At 43.7% G+C, this 12,531-nt stretch overlaps 3 protein-coding genes across 5 annotated transcripts; 1 reads left to right on the top strand and 2 right to left on the bottom strand.

Moving 5' to 3' along the window:
* Nucleotides 1-864: 864 nt before the first annotated feature.
* Nucleotides 865-3,511, bottom strand: LOC147168437 (macrophage migration inhibitory factor-like). 3 transcript variants are annotated; one of them, XM_086084569.1, is made up of 4 exons: nt 2,759-3,511; nt 1,748-1,914; nt 1,479-1,651; nt 865-1,091 (listed from the first exon to the last, which is right to left on the bottom strand). In XM_086084569.1, exons 2-4 carry the CDS (start codon nt 1,853-1,855, stop codon nt 1,025-1,027), a joined length of 348 nt encoding a protein of 115 aa, XP_085940695.1. In that variant the 5' UTR covers nt 1,856-1,914; nt 2,759-3,511; the 3' UTR covers nt 865-1,024. The 3 variants fall into 3 exon arrangements, with proteins under 3 accessions (XP_085940695.1, XP_085940696.1, XP_085940694.1); XM_086084570.1 differs by having other exon boundaries at nt 1,748-1,883; XM_086084568.1 differs by lacking the exon at nt 2,759-3,511 and having other exon boundaries at nt 1,748-2,030.
* Nucleotides 3,512-3,632: 121 nt separating this feature from the next.
* mif (macrophage migration inhibitory factor) lies at nt 3,633-5,639 on the bottom strand. Its single transcript, XM_086084566.1, has 3 exons — nt 5,436-5,639; nt 3,994-4,166; nt 3,633-3,887 (listed from the first exon to the last, which is right to left on the bottom strand). The coding sequence occupies exons 1-3, from the start codon at nt 5,541-5,543 to the stop codon at nt 3,821-3,823; spliced, it is 348 nt and encodes a 115-aa protein (XP_085940692.1). The 5' UTR covers nt 5,544-5,639; the 3' UTR covers nt 3,633-3,820.
* Nucleotides 5,640-6,804: 1,165 nt separating this feature from the next.
* LOC147168435 (uncharacterized) lies at nt 6,805-12,264 on the top strand. The gene is made up of 5 exons (XM_086084131.1): nt 6,805-6,984; nt 7,938-8,252; nt 9,185-9,444; nt 10,075-10,186; nt 10,914-12,264. The coding sequence occupies exons 2-5, from the start codon at nt 7,961-7,963 to the stop codon at nt 11,933-11,935; spliced, it is 1,686 nt and encodes a 561-aa protein (XP_085940257.1). The 5' UTR covers nt 6,805-6,984; nt 7,938-7,960; the 3' UTR covers nt 11,936-12,264.
* The last annotated feature ends 267 nt before the right edge of the window (nt 12,265-12,531 follow it).

The raw sequence follows: 12,531 nt of genomic DNA, 5'->3' as shown, positions 1-12,531 counted from the left end.
TCGGATTTTTCTTATTTGTTTGTGTCTAATCTACTGTTTGAATTACTTCAAGGTGAATGTAAATTGAGATAAGAAGATTAATCGTTTTAAAATTAACTGATTGCACTTGAACAGAAAATTGTCTATTTAAGAACGTTTTTATGATAATCTCTCAAATGGAAAGTCAACTCATACTGTGCTGTTGTACACCGAAAACTAGATCACACAATGATATGGGTTTGCAATGAGAGTTCCTGAAAAGTGAAAATAAATGTATTCTGAATTTGACACACCACAGGAAGGAGATTGTCAATGTCAACTATCCAGGCAAATTTGAATGCTTATACAAAAATCACCAAGTATATAAAATGAGGCTTCAAAATCATGAAATAACCGAGCCATTCTCTTTGAGCTTAAACACTGTGTCCGCTGAATGTGCTGAAACTACGCCCTGCTCGACTGTCAACCATTGGGGAATTTTTTCGTTTTGTTTCTTTGTCTAGCATTTTAAACAATAACTAGTACTTCATGTATCAAGCCATGAAACTATATATCTGCTTAAGGCCTCCAGTGCTTGCCATATATATCTCAGCAAGTTTTGGAGGTTTCCCTCTTCCAACACAAGCTGATTCCAATCATCAGGATCGTTTTCAGGCTTATGCAGAGTTGGCTGATGAGCTGATCATAGAAGGGAAACATCCAAAACCTGCAGGACTTCGGCCCTTGAGGGCCGGTGTGAACCCCCCAACCCCACCCTTTTTTTTCAAACAAATGTTTACATTACCAAAATGTATGTTGCCGCTAGGAATTTCCTAGTATACTGTAACTTTTAACAGCCTGTAAAGCAAGTCAGCTAGGAGACACAATCAATGACAAAACATGAGCTTGTGTTTTACACGATGTGCTTTATTGTAGAGAGGAAAGACCAGGGCCAAGCTGCATGAAATATACTACTAAGCTACTTATGTGTTCTTGCTTTTTGGTCATTTGCATCTCCAACTCTTCAGAGGTGGAATGATTATCTTTGGGGACTTCCACCTGTGTTTCAGCCAAAAGTAGTGTTGTTCCAGGCCAATTTGCAAGGATCCATGTTTACAAAACTAATACAAATCCTGAAATAGAAAAAAAGGGAGACATTTGTTAATGACAGTGGACACAGAGGAAAGAATCTCTGCGTGGGTTTTAGTCTCCATATAAACTAATTAAAATGTTAACAAACAAAAAGTAACACGTGTGGGCTGGTTGGCCATGGATGGCGCAGCGGGACAGCAAAACAAAACAAAACGGGAGAGCAACAAAATCATTGGCAGTCCACGGATTCGTTTTATTAAGAAAGCATAACAATGGGCTTGACGCCCTCACGCGTTACAATAACCGTAGCTTCCACCGTTCCACAGCATCAAAAAACATTCACCGCCAAGTGCTACACGATCCTATGCACACAAAAACTAAGTAGCGCCACCCTGTGGCGCGGTGCCACACTGCCGCATCCATATTACCTGTCTGGAGATATGCCCAGCTGTTTGTTGATTAGTCCACACAGTAGTTTAGAGTACTGCTTGATTTGATCACAGCTGATCTTCTCAATGCTGTGAAAGGAACAGAGTGCACATGGACCTTCCTTTCCACCAATCATCATAATTTGATCCGCGTGGAAATGCACAGCAATGAACTGATGCAAAAAGAGAAAGATTACATCGGGTGGGTTAATAAATTAAAATCACGCTCATCATCGGGTAATCGTTTTGTATCATAGGTCTTGTCATACCTCTACAGGCTTGCCAGTAACTTTAACTAGCTCCTCGGTAGCTTCTGACATTAGAGTGGCCGGCAGGTCGTCTTTGGCAAAGTTGGTGTTAACAGCAAAGATCAGCATGATTTACACGCGTACTGTCTTCTGGTTCCTTCAAAACAGGACTGACTGAGGTCCAGAAGCTGCAAGCAGGTAAAAGACGAAAGGCGGAGCAACGCAACTTGTTTTTGGCAGTTAGAAACAGTTATTTAAATTATATTTAGTGATTAGTTATTAAAATCCCTTAAGTGGAAATTCAACTTTGACTCTGCTCTAAATTTCTGTTGGACACTACACATAGAAGCAGATCACGCTCCACCCATCTTCTGCTCATCCAGCGCCTGTTCCTTTATTTACCATCTCTCCTTAAAAACCCTGAGATATACACGTTTGAAGCGTTCAAATGTTTGCCACCATTTCAGTTTCACAGATATTGAATTATTTATTTATTTACTTTTTTGGGGGGGGGGTTAAGAGTCTAGCATGAGTCGACCCTCTGCCACTATTTAACAACTTGTGCGACTTTGCTACATGCAGTTAGCTAGCGAGCTATGCCTATACTCTGAAAATACATTTTCTCTTAGTGTAGTCTGTATGACACTGTGGGCCGCTTTAGAGCGCCTCACTGAGCCCCGCAACAACCTTTTGGGTTATATTCAAGTTACACGAGACTTAACAGGGCCACTATATATTTTCATGGCTCAAACGTGATCATCTATAAATGAATTAGCGTCAATGTTTCCAGGTCCCAATATCGTATTTGGTTGAGTGGGGACACACACCACAGCGCTTCAGAGCAGAGACAATCACATACGATACTTAATTTTTTTATTTTTGAAGACTCATTTTACATACTTAGCTTTTCTTTTCTTTTTTTAATCATTTAAATTTGACCAGGTTGTTAGCGACACTCTTAATGGTATGTCAAATTTAGAAGACATTTGTTTTTGCAATGTGATCGGTTCAAGGTAAGGAAAATATGCTTACTTTCAGGAATAGACAGTCATTTAGGATAAACTTGAACCCAGTTTTCTTAACAGACATCATTGTATGAGTATTGCTGATGAAAATATCTTGTATGAAACTCTTGTGAATTTGGCGGCGGCCATCTTGCGTTGCCATTTACTAAGAGTGCCTAACTTAAATACTGTGATTTCCCTGGGGTCTTTTCAAGTTTTCTGTCCCCACGGCAAAAATGCCACAATGTATGGCATACGGTTGTATCAGTAAGTCTGGGAAAAGCAGTACATGCATATTTAATTGGTAAGAATGTGACTAGAACATTTATTTTATCTCTAAGTGCTACTCAAAAATGCGTCTGCTTCATGTCACAACCATTAACCATGAAATGAAAGCAAAGCTCATCAGCAAAAACCTAACTTAACCTTTGTACATAGCGACTGGAAAAAAAAAGCACTCCTAACAATGTTTTTCTTTCTTTCTTTCTGTAGAGCTAATTTTATCGGTAATTTTACCAATTTGACATGTCATCATCATTGCTTTTTTTTATTTTTTATTTTTATAAATACCGTTTTATTTTGTATGTGGGTGTGTATGTGCCACCGGCCGGAGAGCAAACCCAGGAGCCAGGAGTGCCCCCAACCCAACGCAGCAGGACGGGGCACTGCAGGCCCGCCAGGCACCCCACCGGTCCACAGCCCCCGCAAAAACCAAATAGCATTTGTCAGTAAGAGTGATAACACAAAATGGCTGTCATGGCTTCAGTCGTAAGAGGCCATTGTGAGTCCAGGTTCTTATAGACGTCCACCAACACATATCCAGCCAGTGACCTGTCTTTTGCTTGTTGGTCAAAAACCTTTACGTGGGGCGCTTCAATCTGGGAAAGACAATAAGAAACACATTTCTGTACCACCAGATGCGTTTTAATGCAGAGGGGAAAGGTCATTGCAAAGCTTTACCAACTAAACAAGTGCTATAAGGTCAATCGTCAAGTTGTTATCAGGTGTTTTTGTCTTCTTGGTCATTTTGAACTACGATTCTTCATTACAGCTGGAATGATGTTTTATTTGGAGGACCTCAACCTGCATCTCAGCCAAAAGTAGAGTTGTTCCAGGCCACATTGCTAGCTTCCATGTCCACAAAATTAATATAAATCCTGAAATAGACAAGAGGAGGCTTTGTGAACATAAAAAGTGAGGCGAGAACAGTTGTGCATGTTAATCACCACCATCTTAACTCGTGATAATAATTGGTTTGCATACCTGTCAGGAGACACGCCCAAGTGTTTGTTGAGCAGTCCACAAAGCAGTTTAGAGTACTGCTTGTTTTGAGCAGCGCCAATCTTTCCAATGCTGTGGAGGGAGCAGAGTGCACACGGGTCTCCCTTTGCTCCAAACATCATCATTTGATCTGGGTTGATTTGCACAGCAATGTACTGATGCATGAGAAAACAGACAGACAAAAAAAAGTGGATCATTTAATTGGGATCACACAAAGTCATGCATTTGTATCAAAAACATGCTACAAAGCACAATAAAATTAAACTTCAGCAGTGAAAATGTTGTCACTAGCATAGTTCACTGTACAAAATGAAAGTTGGGATTTTCAAGAATGGAGGGCTTTTTTTTTGTTCCCCTATGAAACTTAAAATCCATGCAAACAATCCCAAAACATGTGATTGTATTAATTAGTTTTCTTGAGATAAAATGTAACTAAAGTTGTAGTGCCTTTTTTTTTCTTCCTCACATTGCTCTCTTTTAATAACCAACTTTCACATTTCAAATGTATTCATAAACTAAGCTTTGTATCAACTGTTTTAAAATTGTATTTATTTATTAATGATTGATTATACCATTGATATTTTTGACAGTTTTGACCCAAACCATTCAGTGATTTATAGACCAGTAGCAGAATTTTGAAATCTATCCTACAGCTGACTGGGAGCCAGTGTAAAAGCCTTAAGGTCTCAAGTGATATGTTCTGATCTCTTTGTTTTGGTCAGAACTTGAGCTGCAGTGTTCTGGATGAGCTGCAATTATCTGATGTTCTTTTGAGAGAGTCCAGTCAGAAGACCGTTACGGTAATCGAGTCTGCTGGAAATAAAAGCATGGATAAGCTTTTCTTGGTCTGCCTTGGAGCATGCAGTCCTTCGGTCTGGATATGTTTTTCAGATGATAAAAGATTTTGAACTTGGTCTTTGGTTTCTAAAGACAGTGACTTTCTTTACTAAAACAATGACCTCCGTTTTGTAGCGTTGTGTTTCGGCTGTATTAAATGAAAAAGCAGGCAAGGCGAGCTGCCAAAAGTTAAGCACGCGAAATTGGCACCTGCAGCGACGTCATCTGAAGGTGCTTTTCTATTGGCTGCTGCTAGATGAAATCACTTCTGTGCAACACACTGTCAAATGACCTTATTCCTGTTAATATTGAAATGAATACAGTATACTTAAATCACATTTGAAATCAACCCCAAATGCTCATGATTCAATGAATTACCAAAGACGAAAACTAAGGACATTTGGGAAAATTGGGAGTGAACCAGATTCTGCAAAGCAAGTTCCGCAGGCATTTAATTATTGTACGTGTTAAAGATATCTACTAATATTTGTGGATGAGAAACAAGACAGAAAAGCTCCAGGATGAACAGGCATCGCACGAGCATGTAGTGTAAATAAGCATGAGGGTGTCGTCTGTCGTTGTCATACTTGCGCAGGCTTGCCCATAGCTTTGGCCAGCTCTTCGGTCGCTTCTGTTAGCAGAGCCGTCGGCACGCTGCCTCTAGCAACGTTTGTGTTCACTACAAACATCGGCATGGTTTCCACTTAAATAATTTTACGGTTCTTTCAAAAGACAAAACAGAACTCTGACTGGCAGGACAATCAGCTCCGGAAGAAGAATGCGAGGCAGCCATAGACGTATGTACATAGATGATAAATTGAGTATGTTGCCCGTTGCCGCAATACGTCAGTGCGTCGGCCATATTTAATGTGGCAGATCTGCCCGTAATCTCACGTTTAAATTGAACCCATTCACACACAAACTACTTGCAATTTCATATTGAGGAAATAGCTATGTTAGTTGTTGTTTTTATTGATTGTTATATATGTTTGTTTACACAGTGAACCCAATCACATTTCCAAATAAGCTATCCTGCATTACTGTTTATGTTTGTGCTCACTGCTCAGGCTAAAGCTATGTGCAATGAAAAAGTATCACTTTGGCACCATCTTCAGCATTTTGGAGCCAAGGACACCTGTGGAAGTAAGGAGAGGAGCTTCATTTATTCATGTTATAGCCTGGCTTGTCTAATATGAAAAAAAAAAGTGCTTTGCTGTCATGTCATCTAGTGGCATCTATAGGCAATTGCAGTTTGCAGATAACAATGTGTGTGTAATAACAAGATCGTGAAATGTGGAGCTATCAAGGACATTTTGATTTAAGGGTGAAGTCTATTCATTTTTGTTGCCAGTGGTTTAGACATTAATGGCTGTGTGTTATTTTAAGGCAACAGTAAATTGGCACATTCTCACTGACTATTACAGTCAAGTGTCATTTATCTAGTATTTTCCCAAGGGAAATATATCTTTAAAAATGTGATAGGTGTACAAATAGCTATATAGTTTGTTTGATTATATTTTTGACAAAGTGCACAAATAATGTTCACAACATTATGTGAAAGTGACCAAACACAATTAATAAATTAATTGTTTATTTGATAATTTTACTCCCATGAGCTCCGAGTTTGAGTGTAAAACGTTTGGTACATCTCCAAGCAGTAGATTAATTTGTCACATCTAATATGGTGGCGACGTCGAAGTACGATTAAGCCCCAAAGGCGACAACTTATAACGGCTTAACAAAAAAAAATAATAATAATAATCGGCCGGCAATTTTAATACATAGAATCACGAGCATGACCTTAATATATGTACATTTTTGGAATAAAACAAGGCTTTGGAGCTCAAATCGACAGGAGCGATATTCCCAATCAATGTTTTTGCGTGCTCTTTGCACGACTGCTCTTGTCTGTTTGGCAATGACGTTACTGAGCACGCGCAGTGTCCCCAAGCATCTTTCAACAGCGTTGAGGGAGACGAGGGAAGAAACAGTCGCGGTGGGAAGAAGCGCAGAAGTTAGATGGCGCTTTTCTTTGTCGCCGTCTTCCTTTGCTTTCGAATTAGACTCGTCCTGCATCGAAAACGTTGAACGCCCTTTCTGCGAATTTCACGCATTCGCTACAGACATCTAAACACGGTGCGTATTTGAAGGCAAATTAGCCTGCTGGCTAATTTGACCACCGCGTAACGTTACGCGGTGGTTGCAGCTCCTCTCTGCATTGATTCCATTTCCACTCGAATACTTGAGGCTAGAATGCTCCGTTTTGATATATCCTGGACATTTTGGTTAATGAACGGACTAACGGTTCGGTTGATCACGCGTCATGAGTATTGCATTTGTGATACCGTAGCAATAGATAAACCACATTTGTGGTTGTAACAGTAACAGAATATAATAAATACTCCTGATACTATTGATAGAACAGCAATCATGTTTCACGATTCACAATTATCTATTAACCCTTTTTTCATAACCTATCCAGTTTCCATTAGTAGCTGAAGATTCATATTTTTTTGTCTTGCTGAGATGCCACCAGATAAGTTTTTTTCACCTCAAATGTTGCAGTTTAACATAAATTTTTTTTAACGATGTCCTTATTCGGTGAACATTTTAACAACTTTTTAACTCACTAAACACTTTAAAGTCTTTTGTGTATTCACTACCAAAACTTAATCAAATAAAACCAGTCAAACCAGATAACAACAATAATGTAAACAAATCTATGGCTTTATCATTTCATGTTTCATGAAACTATGATATATAAACATGTAGTCTGCACTTCTTAAACACTAAACTGAGCTCACTACGTTAATCAATAAAATACATACACATACAAATAAATCCTACCTAATAGATATAAAGCTTTTTTTTCTCCTTTCAAATTTGAGTAATTGTTCAGCTCTACTCAATTCGGTTTTAGGCTCACAACACACACACACACACACGCCACAACATTCGTTAATCAAAGTACCACTGTATGAAACACTTTTAGGTCAGGTACTTTTGTGTTTTTGCCAATAGCTACATGGCTCTGTCTGTGATAACTGCATTTAACGCTACCATGGTTACAAACGTGTCATCGTGTCCAGCTTCCGCACCCATCCCCGCGACGATGGAGGAATCGGTGACCACGTTCGAGACGCATTTGACAGCCGTCATGGACGGCCTCATCCGGGCGTCCGTGTGCGAGATCACCAAACTGTTCCAGGAGACGGTGGCCGACTACCTGGTGGAGCTTTCCCTCAACCGGAAGGAGAACGACGCTCTCAAGTTGCGTCTGAGGCTCACCGAGAACAAGCTGAGGACGGAGCGCATGTACGGCGCCGGCTGGGCCGCCGGCCGCCGCAACGGCGGACCCGCAGCCGAGGAGGGAGGACGGCACAAACGCAAAGTTGAGACGCAGCGTAAGTGGAAGTGAGGCTTTGGCAGTGGGTTTCATTTTGTGATTACAGCAGTGCGATTATTACCGTTTACATTTGAGAAGCGGGGATGTTGCTTCATAAGAAGGCTTATAGCAAGACACACTTGTTTTGTTGCAAACCATCTGGCAAGAGCTCATCACGCCCTCCCTCCTCTTCATCCTCCTCTTCCTTCATCCTCCGCCTCTTGCTCCCTCTGCCCGCAATAGTCCCCCCTTTTGCTGTGTGTGTGTGTGTTTGACAATCTCCCCCCCTCCTACTATCCTCTACCTCCCCCTTTTCTCTCCCCTTACGTGCTTTGACACTCTTTTCTTCTCCTCCCTCCTCTTTCTCTCTTCCCTCCCTCCTCCTCTTCTTTATCCTCCGCCTCCTCCCGTCCTCTCCTCTGTGCTTTGACACACTATTCCACCCTCCTCCTCCTCTTCCTTCCCCTCCACCTCCTTTCTCTCCTCTGCTTTGACACAGTCTTCCTCACTCCTCCTTCCTCTGTCTCCTACCTCCCCCCCCTTCCTCTCTCTGAGCTTTGAAGCTCTCCCTTCTTCCCTCCCATCATGGCTCCTCTCCCTCCCCCCACCTCCTTCACTGCCCTGCCCCCTCTCTCCTACTCCCTTCCTGCCCGCCCCCGCCTCCTCCTGTGCGCTTCGCTTCCTCGTCACGTCGCTTGCGCACTCCTCTTCCTCTCCTTGGCCACCACCGCAATTAAGTGCTCTCTCCCCACTTCTCCCCTTCACGCACTTTTCCGCCCTTCCCTCCCTTGCTCCACTCACTCGTGTCACTCCAATCCTCTCATTTCCCTCCTTCAGTCTCACACCACACCTTTTTTTCTCTCCTTCATCCGTCGCTCCTGGCGCGCCAGGCATCTCCTCCCACTCGCTCTCCCTCGATCCTGTCCTCACGTCTGCTTTACTCCTCAACAGGCAAGTCAAAGAAGGGCCCTGCAGCAGCCTATCGCAGAGGCTGGCCTGGAGGCATGTGGGAGGAAGGCGGAGGAGGAGGAGGAGGAGCAGCAGCAGCAGCAGCGGTGATGGCACCAGGGCAAGGAGGGAAAGATTCCAGGCAGATGTACCTCGTCCAGCTCCCCAGGGGTGAAGAGGATGAGGAGGGCATGGTGCAAGATGAGGAAGGGGAGGGCAGCCTCAGCGGGGAGGGGGAGGAGACGACCAGCATCAAAGAGGAGGTGAGGGATGAGGAGGAAGAGAAGAAGCGCAATAGCAACGCTGCTTCTCAACTTCACGCAGAATCAAATGCAACAAGAGAGTTTTGTTTGTGGTCGGATCAGTGCGGCTGCGTAAACAAATGGAGGACCCGCGATTTCATATCGGAATGGGAGCTCTCCACTAAATAACAGCACTGAGCGTCGATGTCCAAATAAAAATCCCACGCAGCGGCGCATACGTGCAGAAGCGTTCCGAGCATAATAGTATGCCACCTGTCTTACAATAGAGCCATTTCCAAATATCCTTTCCTGAAGATAGCTGCACAATTGAACAATTAAGTAATTGCAGACCATCTGCAACAACATTGGCGGCAACTCCAAATGACCCACAACGCACTTGGAAAAATAGTGAACATTGACGGGAACTAATAACGGTTATCTTGCATTAAATTTGACACACACTTCTCCAGCCTTCTGCTGAAATGAATTATCGCTGTCCGACAAGTATTTTATACTTCACCTTCACACCAGATCTCGGTGTTTCATTGACAAGCGCTATCGACAATAGATGAACAAATTCGACATGATTCCATTTGATGACGTGGCTTGGAAAATTGTGGCCTGAGAAATCTTATGTGCTTCAATATGTAGTTTCCTCAGAACGAGGGATATCAGCCGGCTTCTCTCAGGCTGATCAAAGAAGCTCTGAAGATGGAGCGGCCAAACCACAACTTCTGTGATACTTCCAGAGCCCCGAGTGAAGGTAACTAACGGGATCAAATACACGGGCCAGCCACAGCATTTATGTCTACTTGTGTCATATAATCATTTGTGGTACAAGAAGTGTATCCACAAATTTAGGCATATTGAGTGAAATTTCAGGATCAACCAAAAATTGGGCCGATAATAGACACATTTAAAACTGTTAACTTCAGGGAACTCTTCATTTAAAGTTTCAGTAAACATTAGCGATGGTACTGACTCGGGGAAACTCTCCGCACCTATTTGTTGGTTTGAAATGAAAACTAAGATAAGTTCATATTTAACAGTATTCAAAGTTTATTTACTGTATAACAGTGATGTGGAACTTTGGCCCTCAAGAGCCACTGCCCCGCCTGTTTTCCACGTCTCCCTCCACCAACACACCTGCTTTGATGAACAGGATCCTTATCAGGTTTCTCCAGAGCTTGTTGATGAGCTGATCATTAGAGTCAGCTGTGTTGGAGGAGGGAGACATCGAAAGCGGGCAGGACAGAGGCTTTTTCGAGAACTAGCGTTCCCTACCCTTGCTTTAAGACATTTCAACAAAGAATTGGAGCTTGTATTTTTTTTTAAATTTAGACACCATTTTTCTTTTAGTGAAAGTGAATATCATTTCCAAAATGTAATTATCTTGACTACTAATAATCTGTATCAGCCCTGAAAAAAACGTCAAAATCTCAAAATCTGTTGGTGGTTTCTCTTCACATTCATCTCCGTTTCCCTCTCAGGAGACCCAGCAAATCGTCCCTTGAGTCTGACCTCCGCCAAGAAAGAGGACGACGACTGGGACGCGGGCACAGTGGAGCAATCGGAGGGCGGTATGACCGCAGACGAGCTGAGGGGTTTGGAGTCGGCGCTGAGGGCCGAAAGAGGCCGCGAGCAGGCCGCTATGACGGCCTCCCAGCCCGAGGGCCCGGCGACGGAGGTGGCCTTGCCTCCCAAGTACATCGGACTGGACGGCATGGAGCAGGACGGAGACGCCGAGCCACAGCCGCCCACGCTGCAGCGAGAGGACCAGTTAGGCCGAGGCCGGGCGAAAGAGCGCGCGAAGGGCCGCGTGAGGCCGGCGGGGTTCGGGACAGGCAGGTTAAGGAAGACGACGAGAGAGAGTGACTCGGCTCTGAGTGGCGAGGATGGAGCGGAGCACGGGGAGTCTGAGCACGTGCGCCCGTCTGCCGCGGGAAGCGCGGGGGAGAGCGCAGGCGAGGAGGACGCCGCCCCCGATCTGCTCCACTTCTGCCCTCAGTGTGGAGGCGGCTTCACAACAGAAGCTGAGATGGAGGAGCATCCCTGCCCCCTAGGTGGCGCCCATTTACAGAACAGTGGCGGCGAGGAGAACGTTTTCCCTTGCGCCCACTGCGGGAATACTTTCAGCCACGCGTGGGCGCTCAAGAACCACGAGTGCGCCTGCGCTGCCGAGAGGCCGCACTGCTGTGAGATTTGCGGCAAGCGCTTCACGCACTCGCGTTCTTTAGAGCGCCACCATCTGGTGCACACGGGCGAGAGGCCGCACCAGTGCCCGTTATGCGGCCGCAGCTTCAGCCGCCTCGGGAACCTGGAGCGCCACCAGAGGATCCACACGGGCGAACGTCCTTACGGGTGCGAGGCGTGCGGGAAGCGATTCAGTCGAGTGGAGTACTTAAAGAGACACCAGCTGATTCACAACGGCGAGAAGGCCTCAATGCAGTGCTCTGCCTGCGGGGGGAACTTCCGCGATGTGGAGCAGCTGAAAAGCCACCAGTGTTTTTGAAAAAGTTGCAGATTTTCAACTGACCGTGGTAGAATTTAGACGGCTAACGTGTTTTTCTCAGTGGCTTGCAGTTCAACTTACATGACTAAAAGGAACCTATGTGGCTATAAGCTAGACGGCACGCTGTCATTTTAACTGAAGCTATTCATATTTGTATAAAGCCTGTACTTATTTATAAAGAAAAAAAAATGTAAATTTTTATGTTTGTATTGACACTTAACTCCTTTGGAAAAGGACAACATTTTTCCCCACTAAAGGAATGGCTGTATTTTGTATATTTGTCTATGGTCTGCATTGAGAAATAAACATATCAGTCCATCAGAAGAGAACACTTCTCATGTAAAATCTTTCACACTAGGGATGAGTGAATGACGATACCTGGCCTTATATAGTATATAATTTTTTTTAACAATAATATGTTATATGTGACCTCGCTAGTCTAAACATAACATTCTGATTAATATTACATTATTGAAATATGAGTTATCAGCAAAATCCAGCCGTTTTTATCCATCTCAGGATGCTGCCTTTTAGCCTCTTGTGAAGATGACATCACAGTTACTCAGGCAACGACCAATCACAGCTCACCTGTTTTC

Source organism: Leptonotus elevatus, chromosome 9 (genome assembly GCF_054856555.1).
Source record: "Leptonotus elevatus isolate MCC_2025b chromosome 9, RoL_Lele_1.0, whole genome shotgun sequence".
Classification (NCBI taxonomy): Eukaryota; Metazoa; Chordata; class Actinopteri; order Syngnathiformes; family Syngnathidae; genus Leptonotus; species Leptonotus elevatus.
Note: the sequence above shows the minus strand (reverse complement) of the source record. Positions and strands in the feature narration are given on the sequence as shown.